Genomic DNA, 26,161 nt, shown 5'->3' with positions numbered 1-26,161 from the left:
ATCATTAGTGTAGTGGTATCACAGGGAACTTGACAGTGTAGGGCACACCACATTCCCATAACCTAAATTAAGTGCAGGGATCAGTGAAAACGCTTTGAGAGCAGTGTTCGGTGTCTTTAGCTGCCTGGTCCCTGGGGCTGCTGGCGTGAGGCACAACATTACCTCAGCCTCTTCGGTCACTGTTCCATTCATTTTTCACATTTTCACAGATACGCACACTATACTTCCCTAGAAGAGCTGGCATTGTCAGTTCACAGGAAACAGTGTTTGGTTTCTTGGCACCAAAATTATTGGTGGGGATTGAAGCTCAATCCGTTGACACATGATTTAGGCCCCTGACAGCTGTGAACTTTTACTGGCAGGACAGCTGCAGGTCAAATTTAAGATTTCTTTTTTCGGCTGTCCTTTTCTTGCATTGAAATGGAAAGATGTTCTCAGATCTGCCCAAGGTAAATGGATGGTGCTGCTAAACCAGAGGCTGTTTATAAAAATTGTCTCATGGGGAAATGTGCAGCTGCCGACAATCCTTGTTCGTTCAAAATATTAGTAACTCAGTTTTTACTGCTGTCCATCCATCACCCACCAGGGGTTACAGTGTACGTCTTACTGAAGCAGCCATTAGGAATAATTTTCCTGCAATTAAAATGACATTCTTCATAGTATTTAAAGGTACTGTAGCCAGCTGGGCTCTGCACTTGCGTTTTCCTAGTGAGTCTATTAGACAAACCCTTGCAGAAACCTAAAAACATACTATTTTGCTTACACTGTTCACAAGTGCATATGCACACCAAGGAATTGGATCAAGAAAATTAATAATTAAGTGAAATTACTTTAATTTTTTTGTCCCATGCAGTTGCAGCTGTATTCCGAAGCCAGTATAGCCCTTCTGATGCTAAACAGTCCCAAGGACTTCTCAGAACTGACCCAACAAGCAAAGAAGAATCTGACAATAGAAGGGAAAGAGCTCATCATCAGTCTTACTTATTTGTTCTGGGACTTAAGTGCTATCAGCCAGGTACTTTTTGCATGATTGATTGTATTTTTTATCACAGTGATATTTGTACAATTGATTGTCAAGCAAAGTCGGTGGTATTCGTAAGTTTAAAAAAAAAAAACAGAAGGTTCAGCCATCAAGTGTGACTACAGTTTTTAAGGCCTTTAACCCTTGCAGAGGTTGTAGAGTTATATTACAGAGTAGTAAATACTGTAGCCATTTTAGATGCAAGCATGATTTTTGTTGGCAGTTGTTCTGTCAAATATTGTACAATTTCATGGTAGCATAAAATTAAGCTGATATATTTTGTGTTGTGTGAGGGTGGGAGGGGGGCATGATAGATCACCTGCCTTAAGAGACGAGTTGTCTTTAGAATATATTCTGTCACTGAATTAATTTATTTAACCCTTCAACCTTGGCTAAACTCTAAATTAGCTGTTGCTTTGTAGTATCAATATCAATAAAAACATTTTTAAAGAAGATATATTCCATGTACTGTAGATCCTACAGACTAGTCCCATTAAAACAGCGTTTAAGCATATACATTCATTACCAGCTTCACTCTTCTCTAAAAGTCCAAGCAGGATGAGGATATTTCTGCCAGTCGATTCGAAGACAATGAGGAGCTGCGATACTCCCTGAGATCTGTAGAGAGACACGCCCCCTGGGTCCGACACATCTTCATTGTGACCAATGGGCAGATCCCTTCCTGGCTGAACCTGGACAACCCCAGGGTTACCGTGGTGGCCCACAAGGTAACCATGACTACACACAATCCTTGTGTACACTTAATAAACACAAGCATTGGATTTAAATGTCTTGCAAATAGAGGTACATACAACAATATCAGTATTCCTACTGTGTATCATATTATATATCCATAATGTATTTACTTGGCAGGGTACTGGAATATTGCTATGTAAGAAAAAAATCTTGAATATACCTATCTTGTTTTCATGTTTTTTTTGCCTGTCCTTACAGGATATTTTCCAGAATGAAAGTCATTTACCTACCTTCAGCTCCCCAGCAATTGAAAGTCACATACATCGAATCCCTGGGCTTTCCCAGAAGTTTATTTACCTAAATGATGATGTCATGTTTGGTAAAGAGGTATGGCCAGATGACTTCTACAGTCATTCCAAGGGACAGAAGGTATGTTAGATTATAGAAAAAGGTGGATCATTGCCATATATAATAGAAAGAAATATTTTGTAAAAAAAATACAACATTCTTCTGACTTTTTCCATTTGATCAAGGTGTACCTCACATGGCCCGTCCCAAACTGTGCTGAGGGATGCCCTGGGTCCTGGATCAAAGATGGCTATTGTGACAAGGCCTGCAATCATTCTGCCTGTGACTGGGATGGGGGAGATTGTTCAGGTAACTGCATTAGTAAAACTCCTCATGTGAAGGAATGATTATTTCGCTAGAATTCAATTGGAAGTAATATTTTAGTTCATGTGTATTTTACGTTTGAAAATGTGAATCTGCTTCATTGTAAAGATGAACAAATACATAATGAATAATATTACAAAAGATTCTACACATTTTGCTGCAGGGGCTGCAGGAGGTTCCCGTGGTGGAGGAGGGGGGGCTGTAGGAGGAAACCTCCCGGCCTGGCACTTTGGTGCTGGGGTTGGAGGGGTTGGAGGACTCACCTATTGTAACCAGGGCTGTGCTAATTCTTGGCTGGCGGATAAGTTTTGTGACCAGGCCTGCAATGTACTGTCCTGTGGTTTTGATGTAGGAGACTGTGGCCAAGGTAAGTGTTACCGGTACTTAAGTAGTAATGTGCACATGGGTGTAGTCTCCAGGCGACTTGAACATGGGCGAGTGGATTAAGAGGCCAAGACTGGAGATCTACTCTTTCAGTCTACAAGAGTTACACTCACTTCGCCAGTACAGTACATTCACAAGTTCAATTATTATATCATTTTAGTATGTAACTATGGTTTGTCATTTCTATAACCTTTTTGGTATGTAAATGGTAAATTGCCTTGTCATATTGTTTTGAACTATGGATGTTGACCCTGTATGTTTCTGTTGTGATAATTACAGCTTTGTACTGCTTGATTCCATACTAAATCTTTTTTTTTTTTTTTTATAGATTAACGCTTTGAACCTTTAATGGTGGTTGTATCAAACTTAGTAAGGGCAACTGATTTTGTTAGTCACAAAACATACTACATACACAGTAGGTTAGCTGAAACATTCTGCATTGCATTTATCAGCATGTAAAGTTCTTTGTGCATGGTGGTCCACTATGAAAGGCGCTATATAAAATAAATGTTGATGATTGCGGTCATTGCAAAATCAAGCCTTTGTAAGTTACACTTAAAAATCTACATAAACTTCAAACAATGGTTGACATTTCTTTTTTGCTGTTGTTTAGATCACTTCAATAAGTTGCTCAAGATAACCTTAGTGCGGAACCAGACCCACTACATTGTTCCTCAAGGGGAAACCAAGCCCTACTTCAGCTTTGGTGGCATTGCCAAGAGAATCTCGGCGGCCTACGCGAGTGACAACCCCACTGTGCGCCACACCTCAGTTGCCAATAAGTGGAAAACTGTTCATCTTCTCCTGCACAGCGGCATGAATGCTACAGTAATCCAGTATAACTTTACCTTCCAGGATGAACAGGACCAAGAGTTTAAAATGGTACTCACCGTGGATGTGGATACAAGAGAGATTATCAAACCCAATGTAACTGAGAGTCCAAAAGAAGACGGCAAAGATGCCAATGTGACAACTTCCCTTCTTGAGGCAGTTGGCCACTTTGAAGACGTTCCTGTAGAAAGACGATTCCCCAAATTTCACATAAGACTCTCCGGGGTGCCGGAGATAGCCAGTAACGTGCCCATGGTGAATGTTTCTCTGTTGCCAGCCAGTGTTCAAGCTGAACTGCAACAACTTGATAAAAAGCTGGCCATAGGGGACATCACACTTAAAGGGTACAACCACACAAAAGCTGCACTGCTGGAACCATTTAAATCGTTAACTGAGGTACAAGGCGATGGAAAGAGTCCCGAGTCTCTTAACATGGCCAATAAAGTTCAGATGGAGCAGCAAGGGGCAGGGGGGTCACACAAACCTTACAAGGATCTCATAGGAGAGGATTCCAAAAAAGGGGAATTCCTACTAAATCCAGCTGCCCCCAGTCCAGAACACACTGAGATCCAAAAGACAACTCCTGCCAAGGTCATTCCTGCCATGCAAATAAAAATTGATGGCAAGATGCAGAAAACCCCTGCTACTAAAACCCATGGAAGAGACTTTGTGCCCAAAGAGCAGAACATTCTAAATGCACTAATAAATAATTCGAAGTTAAAGGAAGCTGAAGGAGTAAACTTGAAGAACGAAGTGAAGGTTGTTGAAAAGGTGAAGGATAGCCAAGTGGCACTGGGCCGAAGACTCCAGCAGTACGCTGTTTCTGTTCAGGGCTTCTTGCCTTGGGAGAAGAGGAAATATTTTCAAGATCTTTTAGATGTAAGTAGGATTTTGCTATAAACTTCTTAATTGAAATGGCGTCACAGTAAACGTGTTTTGAATAACCCTGGTCAGTAGTTCGCAATCTGTGTTCCGCTGTCCACTAGTGGTCCACTCTCACCCTTCAGGTGGTCCATGGAACGGTTACATAATTACGTAAAGGAAGTGACAGCGTAGTTTATAGATCCCATTGCAAACCCAAAATTTGAGACCTTAAAAACTCAGCTACAGAAGAGTAAGAAAATGCATGCATGGATAATGTCTTCAAGTAAAAAAAAAAAAAAAAAAAAAAAAGTCTAAACTCTCCATCATATATAGTTTTGGAGTGTCTAAAATGTATTCTTTACTGGGGAGTTATTTGTATTGCGATCACGTGCACTCAACAAAGCATCTTGTAAATTAACGCACGACAGGTTGTGCGTTGTGTTGCGTTAATATATGGCTGTAGTTGGTTTGGCGTCATGAAGCAAAGCTGAGTGCCTTCACCTAATAAAGCTATATGTTAAAGCAAGACTGTGCACAGGCTCAGGGCTGGAGTGCACCAACAGGTCGTAAGTTGTAGTCTTAAAAGTCGGTCGTAAACCCTATTTCTGACCTATTTTTTTTTTCAATACGTCTGGTGCACCAACACACAATTAGCTCAGATGTAACTACGCCCAACGTTAATGCACGTTCATGTGAATACGTTGTTTATATTTAAATAAATCTACTAGTTGGGTTGTAAATAAATAATACATTATTACACTATGTGTAGTTTAATTTATTAGATTACTCTCGCATTAATTTCCTTGAAAAATATCACCAAATATTTCAACCTAGTTGCTAAGCACTGAAAAACAATGTCCCACACCCGCGAGCGTTTGACATGGTAAATGATCAAAATGGATGTACCAAGCACAAAAAAGAGGAAAACGAATTTTACCTACACTGAAATTAGAAAATTGATAGAAGTATGTCATAAATATAAATCTGGTATTACTGCCAAGCAAAATGATAGTCACAAACAAGTAAAAGCAAGAAATTCAATGCTGCCAGAATTGAGGAAAACATTTAGCTAATACATGTGTAGTCAGCCGATGGGTGAAAGAAAACCATTATGTGTAACTTACACATGTACTAGATACATTTGCATGAAACTTTAAATGTTTATTTTACACTTGGCAGCCAACATTTAGCTAGAACAAATTATTCAGCATATTTGTCGTTGACAATTTAAATCTGAAAAAATAAATCTGTTTTTTGCAAGTTGTTCACTTCAGATTAATGTGCAAATGAGTCCCAGCCATTTGGGCTCTTGCTTCCCCACCTCCTCTGTGTATGGAATGCCTACATGAAACGCTTACATTCTGAAAGGTCATGTATTCCGGATTGTAAAATAAAGATTTAAGTTCCATGCAGATGTGTCTCTTAGATAAATGTTTATAAATGCCCTGTTGGTATACAATCTCAGGGCATTAAGCGTCAGACCTGTGTTGTAAATCGGCTGAGAATTCATCAGTTAATTTCGTTAACTCACGTCAGTGAAAACAAAACCTTTCAAACAACTTGTTGTCAACATTTTTGTCCAAAGGATTACTTCGTTCCCTCAGCACACATTCACGTCTCAATGCTCGCTGGTACTGGAATCTATGTACTAAATGTAGCATACTTTTTAGTTTAGTTTTGTATTTGTATTGTATATACCTTGCTGCAATTATTTACATAAGGTACGCTTATTTTTTATGAGGCGTAGGAGTTAAGCCCAGATGTGACACAAAGACGCACTCACGTCCTGGTGATGCACTAGGTGCACATTTTAAGTCTGGTTTATTTCTGTTTTTAAGTCTGACGTAGCTAAAGGTCAGGCGCACGTATATATGTGTATGTGTATATATATATATATATATATATATATATATATATATATATATATATATATATATATATATATATATATATATATATATATATATAAGGTTTTCAACCTTTCCATTTATTGTAATTAATTTAAATGAATGAAGCCTCAGTGCTGGTCTCAATCGCTCCGTAAACAGAGCTGTCATAACCCGCAATGTTAGCCTTGTTAGTAACCAAGCATTTAAAAATGTTAGTCGTGTATTTTTGTTGAAAATTAAGTGATACAGAAAAGGAGGCTAAGACAAAGTTCACTATCCACGCATTACAAAAATAAATTATTGGCATTTTTAAGTGCTTGCACTAACAGACAGTCATTGCGGTTTATGTCATCACTGTTTAGAGATTTTAGACCAGCACGGAGCCTAGCATAACAAAACTGAGTAGCCTGCTCTTGACCAGCTGAATTACACATTGAAATCCATGTTATGAAAAGTAAACTAGACCTGTTATTTAAAACTCCAATTTTGAAATAACTTTAGTTACCGAAACAAGCCCACCATTGCATTAAAACAAAGAAAGATAAGTCTACAGTTATTCTTTATATTAGTGTTTTTGTATGTGCTTATTTTTCAGTTGACTATACTATTTATTGTGTGGTCTGCCGAGATTTAAAAAAAAAACAAAAAAAAGTTGGTCTGTGAACAAAAAAGGTTGAGAACCACCGACCTGGGTTTTGTCTTTCCAGGAAGAAGAGAGATTGAAGAAGGAGATGACGTACCACACAAACAGTAAGCTAGCTGGGAGGAGGCTTAGAGACACGTTTGCCGATTCGCTGCGCTATGTTAATAAACTCCTGAACGGCCAGTTTGGGTTTACTTCACGCAAGGTCCCTGCGCACATGCCTCATTTGATCGACCGCATTGTCATGCAACAACTTCAGGACCTGTAAGTGGTGGAATATGATTTTAATTTGCTAGTAGTTTGTCATTCTTGGTATAATCTTCCAATATGTTCACAACTAGAATTTCTAAATTCAGGCCAGGTTATCAAATTAACAAATCAAAGAACTCTTACTTTCATATTAAAAAAAAAAAAAAGTCAGCTGTGCAGTTTATTGCCCTTTTCTGGGGATACAAGGGATTTCTGGGGATTTGGTTTGTCTAAATTACGTTTTAAATGCACATTGGTGGATGTCATGGGGATTTAATATTTAATGATCTGAATCCTGACAGCTCTAATTTGGCAATAATTGGAAACACAGTTATGTCATGCTTTTGTATGGAGTCAGGCTCTCATTATCACTGTGATGTATGTCTTTTGATGTGTTGGTTTTCATAGGTTTCCTAAAGAATTTGACAAGACTTCGGCTCACAAAGTACGTCACTCAGAAGACATGCAGTTTGCCTTTTCCTATTTCTACTACCTGATGAGTGCGGTGCAGCAGCTTAACATCTCGCAGGTGTTTGATGAAGTCGACACTGATGGGTCTGGAGTCCTGTCAGACAGAGAGATCCGTACACTGGCAACAAGGATCCATGAACTCCCTCTCAGCCTGCAGGTGATACAGTGTGGAACATATTTCCATGTTGTGCATAGGCATATATATCTCTCTGTTGCGCAATTGTTTTGTTGACTATATTCACCCCTATCCTATCCCTTCCTCTAGACAGCTATATTCAGAGCAAAGAAAAAAAAGTACCAAAATCTCTGGAGTACAAACCCTATGGGTTTTATTTAATGTTTGAACTCTTGTCAAAAGTGACATCCAGTGGTTGTAGGATTAAGTAGCAGTCAGGCAGGCGCTAATGTAGATTGGTCCCAAACTAACTTGTTGTGTTTTGTCATAATTAAGACCACTTAATCAAGTTCATTTCATAGTCTTTAAGTGCATGCATTTAGACCATAAGTAAGAGTTATTGTTACTGTCCCTGCAGGATTTGACTGGATTGGAGCAGATGCTGATAAACTGTTCAAAAACACTCCCCACCAACATCACTCACATCAACACTGTCAATCCTACGCAGGAGGCATACTATGATCCAAGCATGGTAAGACTCCAGTGTTTGTGTTGGTAACTGCACACCCCCACACCCCATGAATGTTGAATGCTGGATTTCCATGGATTGTACAGTATTACTAACTAAGAAAAGTTTGAGAATGAGAAAAGGCCATTCGACCCATCAAAGCTGGTCCCTTGTTACAACACCAGTTTCCCCTACTGGGGTGAACTAATTTTAAAAGCACACAATCTAGTCTTTTTTTATTTGTTCCCTGTGGTTTAGATCCTACTACTAAACCTGGTAGGCAATTCCTTGCAAAAGTGCTTCCTACCTGTTCGGAACTTAGTTTTACTAAGCTTCCATTTATGCCCTCTTGTTGTTCTCTCTGTGCTAAATTTGAAGCAGTCGGGGTAACTTTGATAATACCATTTATGATTTTTTTTTCTTTCTTTCTTTCTCTGCCGATAAGATTTAATTTTTATAACCTGTCCTTATACAATAGCTCATGTCCTGGGATCAGCCTAGTTGCCCTTCTATGTACCTTCATGTCCGATGATGTATTTTTTGAAGTGAGGTGACCAAAACTGTATTATATAATCTTAGCATGACCTCTCTGGACTTGTATTCCACGCTAGACCTCTTTCCAATATGCTCTAGTTTGTGGAGGTAATTAAACTAAACATTCTATGTGAGTGTTCTGCTGACTTGTTTCTTGTGATTGTGCCATCTAATGAAGCTTGATTAGTAGATTACGTTTCAGAGGTTGCTAATTTAGTCTTTCTAATTATAGTTCTGGCTTCTGATTTAAGGTAATGATAGCTTGATTTTCAGAATTCGTTTGTTGAGACATTTATTTTTTCAAGAAACTACGTACATACTGTGCATTTTTGTAATTACCTTTTTTTCCCCCATGGTACTGACACCCAAAGACAAACTTTGGAAACCACTTACCTATGTTTAAATGTAATTCTGTATTAATGTGGGTGTAGCAATATAATACAGAGAAACTGTACAGTATGCTGTTGAGAGTTTATTAAGTAAAGAACCAAAATCAATAGGTATCATGATTTTGAACTATTTTAATATTTACCAAAGGATCATCTAACAGGGACAAATATTAAAGCATATTGCACCATGTTATTTTACTTAGAAGGAGAGTTTTTATAATACTTATAATCATTGTGTCAGCATCTTAAATGTCACAGGATTACAAATAGAAACCATTTAAGTCCTATCAGATTTATGTACTAAAAGGTGATACAAAATTTCATTACATCTGTTTTATAATTTTTTTTCTATAAATAGATAAGCAACCCAAGCAAACATTGTTCCTAATGTGTTGTTTACAAAACTACTGGTTATGAGTTAATGGTTAGCCATTTACAGCAGTGAATCCCACCCTAATTTACAGCAGTGAATCCCACCCTAAACTAAGCTGTATGTATTCAGTTGTAAAGTATCTTCAATTTGAAATGTCTATTTTTAATAGGTTGTATGTACAGTAGTGCCCAGATCTCAAAAAAGATCTGTAATTTGTTAAACTCAATGCATAATTGAAGTGAGGGTATCACAAAATTGGTATAATGCATATGAAGGGGTCAGACAAGAAGTGCTAAGCTTCACTTTTATCAAAAAAGACCAAATGCTAATTCACCACCAGGGAGAGCCCAGTACACAGCCATACGCTTCAACTCACTGAAGCTCCTGCCTCTGATGGAACACACTGTGATGGACACACAGTTTCAAATGGCTGCATGCAGAAATTGTGCAGACAAAGCTCAATTTGTTTACTTACTGTTAAAAGTTTACTCTCACAGTATTTGGGCAGTTAGTATTTCCCTTCAACCTGATTTCAAAATCAAGTTTGTGAAGTGGAGGAATTGAATAAATAAATAAAAGCATGTTTGTAATTTTTCCTATGTCGTGTCTTTACAGCCTCCAGTGACGAAAGATTTGGTGGTAAACTGCAAGCCAATTGCTGTTCGCATACAGAAGGCTTACAAGGATCAGAACAAATACAAGTATGTCTGACCTGTTTACAAGTTGATTAGAGTTGGAGGAAAGAAAACTTTGTTAAATGGCTGTTTGAACTAACCTTTCTGTCAGTTATGTTGCAGTAAAGTTGTGTTCTACAGTTACAGCCATTCAGAGGAAACAAACCATCACTACTGTATATATAAAAATAACAACTGTAAATACTAGTTGTTTGCCACTGACTTGCAGTACTAGAAGGATTCAAAAAGTATTTCCTTAATATTCCTATATTTATTCAGTTTTCTTTGTTCACTTGCATTGCATAGTCTTGTCACTGAGGTCCCTTAACTAACATCTGTCCTCAAAAAAGAAAGTGTGTTTTTTAATCTTAATTTTGAGCTACGTCATTGCCTGTGCTCAAACTTCATAACTGAATGGTAAACTCAAAGTACTTGTATCTTGTATTTTGCACAAGGTTTGAGATCATGGGAGAAGAGGAAATCGCCTTTAAGATGGTTAGAACAAATGTGTCTCATGTTGTCGGGCAGTTGGATGATATACGTAAAAACCCCAGGTATGTTTTTTTTTTTTGGGTCAGTTAGGTTTGTATATTTTCTTCTTGCTATTTTATTGTAGATCTTTGTATTCCATGTTCAATGGAGAAGTCTCTCCTGAGATTGTAGGCTCAAAGGTTCATTGTTGTCACTGCTTGTACCCAGGGGGGTGTCGGGCCACTGTCTTGCTCAGCCCCACTGGACTTAACACAGATGCTGAGTGACAGTATGATATGTGCATATGAAGCAAGGGGTTCGGCACTAACATTGTCAGATCAAGCATCCACTGAACAGCCTAACAAAGTGTGTCCCTAATGAGAAATAAGGCTGAAACAAAACATGTTTTGGGTACTGCTGTACACTGGTGTGTACTATCCCTCTGCCTGAGAGGGCATTGTTGGCCTAATGAAGGTGGAATCGGTCTTCAGTTCAAAGAATTGTTGGGAATGAGAGTACCAAGCGAACCCAGATCACAAAAGTCAACTAATGCTGTTCTTGGTGCATATGCTGGAGAGGCTGCAGAAACGAAGAAACCTTTTTGATAAACTACATTTTCAGATATTCAGGCTTTGTATGTGATGCTTCTCGGCATGGTCGCTATCTTTTAAACACTTTTTTTAATACCGTTCTATTCCATTAAAAAAAATAAAAATAAAAAATAAAATAAGCAACTTGGTTTCCCCCCAAAAAAATGGTGCACAAGCTTAGTGAAACTCCTGTTGAAATGCAACTTCAGAATATGTGAAACCTGAACATTTGTGTCTAAATAGTATTTATCATGGAGCAGTATTTGAAGAGTGCACGCTCTTGTATTTAGGTTTTAATGAAACACCTTGATTGAAGAAAGACTAACAATTTACTAATAATTAGAATGTGTATATACCCATCATCATTTTTCTTGTTTGATATTATTTTAACTTTAAATTTAAAGGCAGACATTGATCTTTCAGTTTCACTTCTAACTTATTAAAAATTTCTGCACTGGTAACAGTTCTTAACCTACAAAATTATAATTCTACCAACGCAATTTAATTAGCCATTCAAAAAATCATCTACATTTTGAGCTAGTTACATAACGTTAGTTGATCTGCCCCAAATTAGAACTTTATTAATTACCTACATACAGGGATTGAAATGTTTTATTTTTCTGCCTAATTGCATGGAAGTCTTATCAGGCCAAACATTGCCATCATATATTTCACATATTGCAGTAATACAAGTAATAAAGCAGACATTGGATTGGACTAAACACAATTTATACACAAAATAGCAGGTACATTTTTTCACATTATAGCAGGTGTGAGCAATGCTTTATAAAAGTACATTGTTACCTTTTTAAGTACCGGTGTTGATACTTATGTCCTCAACATTCTTGTATCATTAGGAAATAAATCTTTGGTCACTGTGAAATTGAGTGGTTTTGCAATTTGAAGGGCAGCACTATTTTCTCCTTCAGTGAGTTTGACGACTTTTACTAGATACTCTCATTATCATTCATTTGATAATTATATATATATATATATATATATATATATATATATATATATATATATATATATATATATATATATATATATATATATATATATATATATATATATATATATATATATATATATTAATATTACGGACATGCCTGTAGTAACTATTCACTCCCCTTTTTCAGTTTGTTGTGTTACAACCTGAAATCTTGATGCATTTAAATGGGATTTTTTTTTTTCTTTGAATTACACAACCTATACACAACCTACACAACTTGTTCACGCTCTGTCAAGTTGGATGGGGATTGTTAGTGGACAGCAATCTTCAAGTCTTGCCACAGATTCTCAAACTGATTCAAGTATGTCCTTTGACTGGGCCACTCTTAAGACATTCACTTTCTTGTTTTTAATCCACTCCAGTGTTGCTTTGGCTGTGTGCTTGGGTTCATTGTCCTGCTGAAAGGTGAATCTTCATCCCAGTCTTAGGTCTTTTGCAGACTGAAGCAGGTTTTCCTCAAGGATTTATTATTTATCTGTATTTAGCTCCATCCATTTTGCCCTCTGCCCTGACAAGCTTCCTAGTCCCTGTCGATGAAAAGCATCCCCATTGCATGATGCTGCCACCACCATGCTTCACAGTAGCGATGATGTTACCTAGGTGATGTGCTATGTTGGGTTTGCGCCAGATGTAATGCTTTGCATTTAGGCCAAATAGTTCAATTTTTATTTCATCGGACCACAGAATCTTTTGCCACATCTTTTCCCACGTGCATTTTTGACACCGAATAGGTAGATGGGTAGATAGATAGATATTGTGCAATGTGTATTTAACAAGGCAGACCAACTTGGTAGGGCGTGATTCAAAAAAGGTTGAGAACCTATCATTTCGATGAATCGATGATAAAAGTATTCTTCAATGACTGCAAAATTTGTGATTTAATCAAGTTATTCAAATAATTGTTTCAGCACTACAGTAAACCAGTACCCTATCAATAAAATATTGTTTCAGAGTACAGTACTGGTTTAACATTTTTGCTGTGCTGTTTATCATGCTTGCTATTATAATTTAACTGTTTATTTTAGCATGACATTTAAAACATAAATGGACATAAAAATTGTCTCTAACTTGTGTGAGCAAAATGTGAAAAATAAACAGTATTTGCTACTAAAATTTAGTAGTAGCAGGTACTAGTAGTCGTAGTTTGAAACTTTACATTTTTGCAATCTTGCAGGAAATTCATTTGTCTAAATGACAACATTGACCACAGTCACAAGGATGCCCCGACAGTGAAGGCTGTGCTGCGTGATTTCTACGAGTCAATGTTCCCTATCCCATCCCAGTTTGAGCTGCCAAGAGAGTATCGCAATCGCTTCCTCCACATGCGGGAGCTTCAGGAATGGTAAATTATTCATGATTCAATGTCTCCGTCATTTGAGGACTAGACTAGTGTTTTAAAAGACATTAATAAAGACACTGTCAAAGTGTTTGCCTACCTTGAACTACAGAGAAATGAACATTTGGGTTTTAATGAAATAGGCTTACAAAAAACAAAACAACTTTATTGCCACTTTTTAAACCTCTGGAAACTTTCATAATAGAACTATGTTTTGCTCCTTAGGCAGGTCTAATTTGACTGTATTTCAGTTTAAGAAGTACTGTTTTTTTTTTTTTTTTTTTTTTTTTTTTTTTTTTTTTTTTTTTTTTTTTTTTTAAATGCCGTCAAAAATGTAAAGGCATACAGATGTTTATCAGTCACTTCAAACATTTTAAGCCAGATTGAGGCTTACAATAAATTGAAACCATAAAAATGAAAATAGGGGAGTTACCAAGAAAATTTGAGAATTACATCAAACCAGTGAATGAGAAACAGGAACCGGCAAATAGTACAGCTCGGAAATCAGACGGCATGTAATGATTACAGTGAGACAGAGCAACTAGCAACAAGAAATAAGTGTCTATACAATAATTCGGGGGATGTGTGCGCAAATTGTTCAATTTGTACAGGACATATGGCCTCCTCAACTGCTGCAGTTCAACAGAGCTTATAAAATTCCAACAACCTCTGTTCCCTCCGGAAACAAAAAAAACAGTGACACTGGTTTAAACTGAAAAAATAACAGGAGAAAAAATATAAAGCAACTGTATAAACATACCATGACCCAACTGAAAATACTGTATCAGATGTATTTTTACTAATCAGCTAACTCACCACAGCTGACTTGTAAAATAAATCTGATATTTTCAATTGGGCCGTGGCATGTCCTCTATACATTTGAAATATTACATCATTTTTGTTGTTTTGTTATTGTATGTTTATCTCCCTTCGTTTTAGTTTGATTTATGTCGGGGTTCCTTCTTGGGGAAATTTAGCTCAGGCAGTCTTTCCCTTCTCATGTCATTTCTATTGATAGAAGCTATAGACACATTCCATGAAGTAATAAACGGGTCTGTTGTGAAGACGAGACAGATTTTCCTATTGAAAGGCATGTGTGGTTTGTATTCAGCAGTTGATTTATTAGGGTCAGTGGCCTGTACACAGTTCAGATCTTCATGTTATAGGAGAATAATTAATGGTCCCCACTGTCAACACCTCAGTGCAGATAAAGTAAGGGCTGTTAACGGCTGACTTCTGTAGAGTAACAGCCTGGCTGAGGGCCACTATGGGAGCTCCATGAGCTTCTGTGGTGTCAGGCCAGTGAATAAACTAGAAAAAGTCATGTAGGCTGGTGGTGGTCCAATGGCCAGTTGGCACATTGCCCAAATTTCAACCACCTCATAGGGGCTGTACATTTCAAAACCAATAGGAATGTTATTAATTAAAATGCTTCCCCATAATAAAAGTAATTAAGAAGTGATTATCTGCAATCAATCGTGTATATATTTATGTTTGTTTCAACCAAACCTATTTCTGACTAATTAGAAGTGCAATCGGCAACCATTTCAAATTGAGTATCAGACGGTAATTGATAATCCGGGCATTGAGAGCATTTTAGTATTCAAAAAGAAGCAAAATAACCCTGCGCTTTGTAAACAAAATTGTTTGTTGTGGTGCATAGATCAAAACATAAATTATAAAGAAGACCAAAAAAAGGTCTGCACTCGAAAATTAGAAATTATTTAAATTAAAAACATTTTTTTTTAAATGTGCAGTTCTCAGTCACGAACATGTTTCGCCCATAGACATCATCAACGAGAACAAAGAAAGAATAAAAGATATGTTGACAATGCAACTTGTATATATATTATATGCATTGAGAAGACTTTATCATCAAAAAGCAAGACTTTTTGTTTATTTTTATTAGATTCTGCCATTTCTCATCACTAAACAAATACACACGGGAGCGCTTTTGTCTAGCAATGCATACTGTGTGCTAACGGCGGAAAGCTCCAAATAATTGAATCGATGAATGTTTAATTGTGACTTTCAAAACTAAAGCTATAGAAATCAATAAAGGATGAATAGGTTAATTGTTGTATCGCTGCCTATTACTTCACTGAAGCAGTGAGCTTAGTGGTAGTTTAAGTTTGATACCTATCCAAAAAATCAGTTAGATTTTTGTGTGTATTTATTGTAAATGGTGTTGTGTGTAAACTGTGTTTGTAAATACTTAATGAAGACCTGGGAGGTCCTACCTGCTGTGTGAATGCCAGCTGTGGGATCCTAATCAGCAGGGGGGTGTGTCAGGTGTAAAAAGGGCCTGATTATACACCTCAGGGCTGCTGCAAGGCCATAAGCCAAAGGACTAAAGATCGTCCACGCTGCCTGGACAAAGATGAAATCTGAGGGGCCGAAAGCATAGACGACTAGGTGTGTAACGGAGGTCAGGGTTTGTTTTCTTGTATAATGAATAAGGATTAGTTCAGGGATTTTGGATCCTATGTAAAAGCATAGCTAGGTGTATAAGAGAGACCTTCATTGTTTAGCAGAGTAGCGCTAGCCTTCTTCATGGCACCTTGTATTTGTAGTTTTTGTACAGTGTTTTATTTTTGCCTTTCGTACACTTTGTTTTATGTCTTCTGTGAGCTACCATCATTGGTAGTGTGTGTGTGTGTGTGTACATAAGTAAAACCTGCCCACCTCCGGGGAGTGTCAACAGCAAAACCCCTGTCTGCTGCCTGTCAATGGTGAAATACCCACACCCCCTATTCTCCACTGTTCCATGTAGTTAATCCAAAAATGAATTACTGCAACTGGACAAAGTTACTATCTGGTAGCATGCAGTATTCAGCTCCTTATTAGTCACTGGATGTCAAGCTTGTCAACATGGAGGTCCATCTTCTGAAAAGTCAGTGTCTGTAATTTATAGGTTTGCTGCAGTTTAATGACATTGATGTGTTCACTGATGAGACTTTATTATACCGTGCAGGGAATGTTATTGCACGACTCCATGTTCTATTTTGCGAGAGAGGGAGAGGGATTATAAAATAGCAATATAATAAACCTATACCACAGAGACCAGTATGGAAACAGATTCTGGTAAGGTCATTATAATCATTACCTTTATTTTGGCCCTGTTTGGAAGCCATTACAGTCTTTTAGTGAAAAAGCTTTCAAAGAAAAACTTGGAAATTGACAACTGGTTAATACAGGAATAGAGACCGATGTGTAATGCTGTATGAAGACACTTTAGCCAAATCATTTATATGCTTAACTTAGTGTCTTAGTAATGCTGTGTCACAGTATATGTAATTATCACACAGTGCCATTGAGGGACTTTATGTTACTGAAGTACATTTTGTCATGAATCACTAGTGGACTTTATTACACTATGAATTTAAAAAGCTGTTAGCAAGTACCTGTAAAATTTTAAAGTGACTTTTCAGGTTTTTATTGATTTTTTTTTTTAAATCCGAAAATCAGAAGCCCTAATTATAACCTAGTAACTGACCTGGAGTCGATTTCATCAGGGACTTACAGTATAGGCTTTTACCTTAATGAGTTATTTTAATGAGTTGGGCACCATGCTTGATACACAACTGAGTTCTGTGATTCCCTAGGTCAACTTTGAATGTGAGTATCATGCAAGATAAATGAACCCTTTTGTTGCAGTAATGTCTAACATACTCATTTTTATATTGTTAGTGTGTCTTTGCTGAAGGTTCTTCCTGTAGATTTTGTATGTACTTAAGTACTTTTTTTTGTGTGTGTTTTGTTTTGTTTTTCCAGGAGAGTGTATCGAGATAAATTGAAGTTCTGGACTCACTGTGTCCTTGTGACCCTAGTTGCCTTCACAATTTTCTCCTTTTTTGCTGAACAGGTAAGTAATTTTACCAACTGACATAAGAATGTCTACCATTATGTGATCAGAATTAGTACAGCCCATGTAATAATATGTAAAGATTATTATTAATAATAATAATAATAATAATAATAATACTTTGACTTTCACTAGTCTTTCTCAACTGTTTAATCCCCCTCAGTGTTGTATCATACTGTAAGTCTACACAAAGTATTCAGGACAGTAACAAGACAGCTTAATCCCAAGATGTTTATTCTATAAAGACATTGTAAAATAAAATAAACAAAATGTGACCAGATATGCAAAGCAGTGTGAGGGTCCCAGTATTTTGGCAAGTGAATAAACAGTGTAAGATCAGTCTTCACGCTGATATTCCGTAGCCTTCATTTGCAAAAATTCAAAAAGCAATCTAAAGAAACTTAAACAAGAGACTTGGTCTGATTAAGTGTGCGCTGAAAATGGGTCTAGAGTTCTTCATTAAATTGTTTTATGAATAAGACTGGAATACCTTCAAAAGAGGCCTGAGAATTGTTAATGACTGTGGGGCAAGGCAATTTACAGGACTAGCTTCAGCTGCATGATGCTGTAACATAAGCATGTCAGGTTGTAAAAGAAGCACATTTGATGAGATCCTGTGCTTCAAGTGTTCTTTTTTTTAGTTGAGAAAAGGTAAATTGGTCTACACAGCTGACAAAATGCTTAGTGATGTGAAATTTAAAAAGGTTGTTTGTTTTTGTATGGCGATGAAATCCAAGAAGGTTCGAGCCAGTTGCACAGCAGGTTGGCAGCATTTCATTGGCTTTTTGCACTGAAGCAGATACTATTTTGGTTCTTTGGAAGTGCGCACTCCATAGGGATCTGGCATAATGAACCATTACCATATCTGTATCAATTAAACCCTGACTATGTAAGCTCAAAATTACTTTTAAACACCACATGGCACGGTGTTGATGGTGTTGATACTGTTAGATACGGAGTCTCTTTATAATGTGCTTCCTCATCGATTTACAATTTATATTCATGAACCGGCACAAAGATTAGAAAGTAGATAGTTGTTGTGTCACTTGGGGATTCAACCTATGTGCATGCCAAGAGCCCATGCACCAATGCACTGTGCCTTACTTACCAGTCATTTTATACCTTTTGTAACTCCCACAAACACCAGAATGCTGAAACTCTGAGTATCACTTTGAGGGGGGTTGACCTATCCCAGCTCAGGCTGAAATGAATCCGTTGCTGCTGTTTTGTCTGGTTTGAGTAGCTTCACAATTGATGGGATAGGTTTGGCCGCTCACTGTAAACTTTTTTCAAAGTATAACGTACAGCTATTTACATATTTATGGATGATGATGCAGTCTGTGCACCCTTCTTCGCGTGTTATCTGTGATTTTTGTTTTTCAAATTTTGCCGTGTTTCCTGTGAACGTGCAAGATATTTGGTATCGGGGGCATGTGTCATGCGTACAGTTCTGAGCCCACAGCTGAAATGAGAGCAGGAGGAGACACTACTAAAATTAATACTGAAATATACAGGCTTCCTGAAAAGGGTGCGAGAACTGCTGGTAATGGATCACAGTAAATTGGTGAGACCAAGTAAAGACACAGTAAATTTTTGTGTGATGTTTTGCTAATAGTACCACATTACAATTGATGTGCCATGCATCACAGCAGTAAGATTAGGAAAATGTGGTTTACGAAGATGTGTCAATTTAAAATACATCAACTAAAATATATTTCACTGTATATAATTTGTATACAGTGCTAAGTTATCTAAATAAAATGCATAATGTAACAAAATGATGTATGACTTGTAAAATGTTAAATGTAATTATACATGTAATGTATATAATTATAACATAACAATTATAGGTTATACAAAGTCTACTTGCATTGCAGTAGTAAATAGGAATTTATTATTGAATCATACAGGCTATTTCTAGGAAATACTGAATTTAATCACATAGCTGAGCATATTACTGATGTTTACAAGCAGATAATCACATTTCCAAAGAAATTTCTTTGGATCAGTTAACCTTGTCTTATGCAGTGAATTGTGGGACACTAGAAGACTAATAGCTGCTGTTTATTTTTTGCAGTGTGTTTAGTTACAAACTTGCTGGGACTTTCTCCCCAAATAAATCTGGATGTAACTGGAGTTGACTCCAGTTTTTCTTATTTTTTAAACTGACTTTTATAGTATAATAATGACAACAAGGTACTACACATTAAAGATTGCATTCCTGTTTTGATTACTGTACAACAAATGTGAAAAACAAATGCAGGTTTAAATTTGCAAATGTTGGAAGCTACATAACGGTATAAGCATGCATTTAGAAGGATAATGCCTGTTCAGGTCAAAGTTACTTATGTGACACATGAAATCGCTGTTACGAGTGATTTCATTTAGGAAGAATTAAGAAAGAGCTATTCCTTCTTTCCCTTTTAACAGGAACATAATTCTGTCTTTTTCTCCCCAGCTGTTTCTACTAAAGCGCAAACTATTCCCAAGACGAAGACACAGTAAGGAAATCAGCCCTGAACGGGTTTAGAAGGAGTTTGTTTCATCTACCTCTATTTCCAGAAGTCCATCCTGAGGAAATGGCTTACCAGACCAGACAGCAGATTTGGAAATGTGCAACTATTGCAAAAAAAAAAAAAAAAAAAAAAAATAACTAGCATGGTTATCTGAATGGTGTTCCTTTGATTGGCAGTGATCAACTGTTTGGAGTACGCAGCTTTGGATTGCTGACATTTTATCCTGCAATAAAAGTGGGTGATTGGACAAAGGGCAGCTGCCTTGAATGTAGAGCGCTGCCAACAGGGTGTAATACTGGAAACCTGAGCTACCCAGGGACATCGAGCAGGACTTGTCGCTGTCCAGGCTATTCCCAGTCATTTTTCTAAAGCTTGCAGTCGCAGAGCCAACAGTTCTTTAGAGTTGCTGCTTTGAAATCAGGTTCTGGGACAAATGCAGTGTTAAGAAAATTATGTTGTAAATTGGACTGGGAGCGAAGGTTTACAGAATAGATTAAAAGAAAGTCATGTTCATAATTAGAAGTTGCTATCAACTGTGTAGTGCACGCCATAGTTTGAGTCTCTAGGGTGAGGGGTAAGAGGAAGGGTAAGGGGATTGGTATTGCCTTTGCGTAACTAACTTCTTGTTACACAAGTGCCTATTCTTTGATGTTTGAATCCAGTGAAAATAGCTCCATAAAACCACATGGGCATTGATTCATTTTCTAATTTTATTTTACATGTTCTTGTTGTAAAATATTGGTGGCACTCATACAGTAAATGTTGTATTAACTGGTATTTTAAAAGCTAAGGACCAATGCTGTTGGGAGTTTTGTAGGTGAAGAAATCTTTTTTTTTTTCTTTTTTTATGGAAAGCATACATTTGTTATTTAAAAAAAAAAAAAAGTGTTAACTAATTTGTAAAATATTACTTGGACTGAATCTGTTTTTAAGACTCTTCTGGATAAAATCTTTCTTGAAAGACACTGCACATCTTAAATACCCTTTTGTTTTAATTTTAGGTTCTTGTAGAATCACTGTTTTGCTTTGCTTTGCATTAATTCTTTCCTTAAGAAATGCTGTCCATGTAAGCTCACTCTGCCAGTTATTCATAAAGCCAGTTATGTGTATGTTCAGTAACACACAAAACAGTAAGCCTGACAGTCAGAAATGCTAATGTTAAAGGTTCTTTCATTCTTCTTTTTTTCCATGGGGCCAGACTGAGCCCTTACACATTAGACTTCATTTGTAGTCTATGTGATGAATAATTTGAATTTAGGATGTTCAAATGATTTGTTGGTTTGGTCGAAATCTGATTCTGTTTTAAGGGTAGATAGCAGCTTTTAAATTGCTGGACTCAAGTATGATTTAAAAATTATTGCAGTAGAATATTTTTTTAAATACAGGAAGCAAAAGCCCTTTGGTGAAAACCCTGGTGTTTGAACAGAGACTTTCAAATGAGTGTACTTTTGCTTGTGATGCACCTCAGTGCCTACTCTGGATCCAGAACATGTTGAACTTGTGAACTTTTGAACTGAAAGAAGTAGCTGTCTCTTAAGTCTCACTCCTGCTTTTCTGTTGATTTGTATTGTTAAACTGCATTCTCAGTGTACAATCTACTGAGCACCTATCCCTTATTAAAAAGCAGCTTTTTTTTTTTTTAATGTGTCACATGAATTATAACAGATGGTTATTTTTTGGTTGGTTACAAAAAGTTAGTATTATTAACGCCAATGTTAATGTTTAATATACGTTATACTCAGCTGTCCCCTTCTGTGACTGTGGGTCTCAGCATGTGTATCTGAATCAATACTCAATAAGATGGGATGGGGGTATATATAACATTTGAATATATATGTAAAATAACGTGTGTGTGTGTGTGTGTGTGTGTGTGTAATATAGTTAATTTTATGTGTTCCTGTTCTCATGTCTTTATAAAAAATGCCTTCATTGCATTTGCACATGCAAAAATGCTTGCTGCGTTATATCCACAAAGTAATTGTTTAGTCCAGTTCTAATTTTCAACAGATGTGATAGAAGTATTGCATAACCCTTTAACCTGAAAAGTATTTGATGAATTGAAGACATCATTGCCAACAAGTGACTTGCTCTGAAAAAATCTGGACATCAAAGGGCAGACTTGGCTTTCACAACTATGTGTCGCCACCAGCAACAGCCGTCCGGCCTGGCTCACTTTTCAGCTTACCCTTTCTGTGGCTGTTGGTCCCAGCAGGTATTTTTGAATCCATACTCAAGTAAAATGTAGATGATCTTCTTTCCGATGTGTGAAAAAGGATCTCCACAAAGTCTTTCAAGCTTTGTACCTGTGGAGTCATAGATTATTTAAAGCAAAACAAATGACAACTGGGTGGCAGGCTTGCATCCTGAAGACTGTTGTGTACAGCTTTTAGATTGGAATGAGTGCAACAACAAAACAGGACTAGCTAGATTGTTTTCTTGCATGCTTCCATCCAGTAAATAAGATCACTCTCGACAAGAATAATGTGCATTTATGTGTTGCCTCGGAAATGGTTGTAGGCTTTAGTTTTGCATTTTGCTGTAAATAAATAAATCGTTTTAAAAGCGCAAGAATGTCATTTTTGTATATTTTGTTAAAATAAAAACTTGAATTTTAAGGTGGTGGTTCTTTTGTTTATTTATTTTTGTTTGCTAAGTGTAATGCATTAGAAATACAGTAGTACTAATAATGAAATTAGGCAAACATTACCTCAAGCATGAAAAGTTACATTTCCTGAAGCCACTTTTAAGCTGGTAATAATCTAGGTGGAGGGATGAAATGCAGAGTTGCAAGGGGAGGAAGATTGAGAGTATTTAGAATCTTGAAGGCTAATAGAATTTTTAATAGGAATAAAGAAAGCAAGTTTAAGTTAATGTTTAGTTAACTCTGCTTGGGAATTAACTTCCATGACAACCCGGTAGCAATACCACATGCAGCTGGTTTCATAGCACTAGTCTTGGGCTACTTTACCTAAATTAAAATTAGGCCTTACAAGATGAGTGCTAATTGGAGTCTGTGAAAGCAGTAAAAGACAGTTAACCCAAGGAATATATACTGTACAGTAAACAGAACAGCCCAGTGTTCCAGCCCATCATTGTCCATGAGGGGGAGATATATAACATTGTGTATGTTGAGGATGAAATGGCCTTACAGGTTGCTACTAAAGCAATACAACTCTGTAATTAACGTGCCACAAATTAACCACTGGCAAAAGTAAGGTGTTTTTTTTTCATTTGCAAGAAGAATGGAATAAGACACAAAGTAAGAAAAAAAAATCCAGTCTTCTGTGCAATGCTAACCACTTTAAGATGCATTGGAAATGCACTTACTTAAAATAAACCCAAAAGTCATGATGCAATATTTTTTAGAAGTGTTTATGGCTGCATTTGTTGAGCTGGCTTGTTTTTTTACTGAGCAAATAGGGTTTATGGGTTTTACAATAAACTGAGGCTGTTGAATGTTATCATCACTGCTGCCAAAATTGAGCTTTGCTCTTTGTGATGGAAAACCAGTAAAAAAAAAAAAAAAAAAAAGTAATTGCCACCTGATCTAATCTCTACTTGCAGTCTACTACTTTCTAGGACTTCCTACTTTCTAGGAAGTCACTGCAGCTGCTATTCCATTACACTATATATATATATATACGCATATATATATATATATATATATATATATATATATATATATATATATATATATATATATGCGTATGCTACTAGTGTTATGGAATAACAGGCAATTTACATTTCATTTAATACTATATTAGAAAAAGAAATACAGTATATGGCGAAACTTTGTCACAGTGTAAAACAATCTACGCAATTTTATTGTGATAAAAAACCTTTATTGTACTTTTTTTTATCAAAACATCATTTGCTGAAATATATACTTTTTTATAGCATATAGGCCATACAGTATAATTTCATACCGTAACCCGCAACACTTCCATTGTCGCAAAAAAAAAAAAAAAGCAGCTTTATTTGTAGGTCCACACTTATATTAATGGTAATATGAGGGCTCTTTTTCTCAGTTCCAAACAAAATCTAGACTTGTGATGCAATGCAATTCAAGTACATTTCCATGGCAAAGGATTATATAAAGAAGGATAGGACAGTCGACCCCATCTCCCATGATTCAGTTTGCGTAAACAGTACAGACGCTATGTTTTGGAGCCCACTCAGTACTGTGGCAATGGTTTGTAGTGCAGCGCCAGGATGCTCCAAAAGAGGGAACAGAAGGCAGGCGAAACAAACTTATTTTCTCAAAAGAAACCAAAATATGTAGGAAATGGGTGAGGATCAAAAGAGCAGGATTAGATGGAGTGAAGCTCTGGACACCGACTCCAGGCTCCAGGCTATGAAGTCAGTATAAATTAATGTGCTTACCCAACACTTATCTCCATCCAGATAGATATACCTGTATCTTCCCACATGATTAAAAAGGTATTTCCAGGTGTGTGTGTGTGTATGTATGTATATATATATATATATATATATATATATATATATATATATATATATATATATATATCTATCTCAAGAACATCTTCCAGAAGAAACCCATCATGAAATGGACATGGAGAGGACCCACGGAGTGAAGAATGAAATTGACTACATACTCACCAACAAAAGCACATCGTACAAGATGTCTCAGTACTAAACAATGTTAACACAGGAAGTGACCACAGACTTGTAAGATATAATATACACCTAAACACGAAATGATGAAATCCAACACAATGAACGTAGAAATGCCCCAGAAGCAAAGCCTGGTGTTTCAAATGGATCTGAAGAATAGATTCTGTGCTCTTCAAGAGCAAAGGGAATCTACAGCATCACTCTGCAGCCATTTGCAATTATCACAAAATGTTGTAGTTTTATGCAGGCCAGCCATGAATACCTGATGTCAAGTGAAAATCTCATTGGGTATGTGCTGGACACACTAGATGATTGCATCCAGTGGCTGCCCACCTGCCATCAAGTGACTAGCTAAAATTACACTGCATTTGCATGTAAAAAATGCAAACTTTACTGCAGGAGACAATGATAATTAGAAGCAAGTCTGCTCATTGTGCCAGAACACAGCGTTGTTTAAAATACAGGTACTTATAAAGTTAGTTGGCCTGTTTGTGAAAACTGCACCATGGAGCAATTAAACTTGGTGCACATACAAATGGGACAACAGGGAAAACGTTCCCATATGTACTGTCATTGTCCACGGGTACGTGTTCCCCAGCATACTATAGTGATCTCAGTTAACACAGACAGGCACATCACACACAGGCGGCGGGCAGGCGCGAACCTGGGACTTCCTACACTAAAACATATCGCCGCTACCTTTGCAAGAAGCGTATATCGGGCTTATGTCTTAGTGTGTGATTATGTCATCTACCAGCCCTACTGCTGCCTTCCCCCGTGCACGCTACAATATGTATACATTACACAATCACACAAATATTGATAAAGGAATTTATAACATTATCCAATTTTGACAAAATTGAGTGTTTTTTTTTTTTTTTTTTTTTTTTTTTTTTTTTTTAACATGATCAGATATATCCAAATGGTGAAATCCCAGGCTTTCTTGTAGTACTTTGCCAAATCAATACCCAAACTGCGTAGTAAAACACATTTTAAGTTAACGTTGGATAAGTTACGGTATTGAAAGACACCAAGCTGTCTGTCACTAACAGCTGCAATGGACTGTGTGAGCACAGCACTTTCACTGCAGGCCAAAGTTTCTTTAAAAATAAAAATGTCCCTGTTACCAGTCCTGTAGAATTTAAAGCTTTACTCTCTGTTAGTTCAGTTATGTGTGCTAATGAAAATTGAAATATAGCAAGAAAAATTTCGCCAAGGCAACCGTCAATAGGTAAAACGCACTGAGAGTGCATTGTTAAAGTGCTCTTCTGGGCTCCAGGCAAGTGCCCCACTGTTAGCCCAGCCCAGCCCAGGACATCATTGTCCGATCCTTTATATAATCCTTGGCTACACTGGTCTTCATCAGTTGTACCGTCGAAGTACAGTGCACAACTTCAAAAGTTGTGAGCGCTGAGAATTACAC

General features: G+C 36.9%; 1 protein-coding gene across 2 annotated transcripts in view; it reads left to right on the top strand.

Moving 5' to 3' along the window:
* Positions 1 to 22,671, top strand: part of gnptab (N-acetylglucosamine-1-phosphate transferase subunits alpha and beta) — a 40,939-nt gene extending 18,268 nt beyond the window's left edge. For both annotated transcript variants that reach the window (XM_041255095.1, XM_041255096.1), the window contains exons 8-21: positions 854 to 1,015; positions 1,570 to 1,749; positions 1,976 to 2,146; positions 2,251 to 2,374; positions 2,553 to 2,756; positions 3,387 to 4,483; positions 7,065 to 7,264; positions 7,658 to 7,877; positions 8,254 to 8,367; positions 10,255 to 10,340; positions 10,769 to 10,867; positions 13,561 to 13,728; positions 17,497 to 17,587; positions 20,046 to 22,671. In XM_041255095.1, the coding sequence (XP_041111029.1) occupies positions 854 to 1,015; positions 1,570 to 1,749; positions 1,976 to 2,146; positions 2,251 to 2,374; positions 2,553 to 2,756; positions 3,387 to 4,483; positions 7,065 to 7,264; positions 7,658 to 7,877; positions 8,254 to 8,367; positions 10,255 to 10,340; positions 10,769 to 10,867; positions 13,561 to 13,728; positions 17,497 to 17,587; positions 20,046 to 20,117 (2,988 nt within the window). In that variant the 3' untranslated portion in view covers positions 20,118 to 22,671. The remainder of the gene's footprint in view (positions 1 to 853; positions 1,016 to 1,569; positions 1,750 to 1,975; positions 2,147 to 2,250; positions 2,375 to 2,552; positions 2,757 to 3,386; positions 4,484 to 7,064; positions 7,265 to 7,657; positions 7,878 to 8,253; positions 8,368 to 10,254; positions 10,341 to 10,768; positions 10,868 to 13,560; positions 13,729 to 17,496; positions 17,588 to 20,045) is intronic.
* The last annotated feature ends 3,490 nt before the right edge of the window (positions 22,672 to 26,161 follow it).

The sequence above is a fragment of the Polyodon spathula genome, chromosome 7 (assembly GCF_017654505.1).
Source record: "Polyodon spathula isolate WHYD16114869_AA chromosome 7, ASM1765450v1, whole genome shotgun sequence".
In the NCBI taxonomy this organism is placed as follows: Eukaryota; Metazoa; Chordata; class Actinopteri; order Acipenseriformes; family Polyodontidae; genus Polyodon; species Polyodon spathula.
Note: the sequence above shows the minus strand (reverse complement) of the source record. Positions and strands in the feature narration are given on the sequence as shown.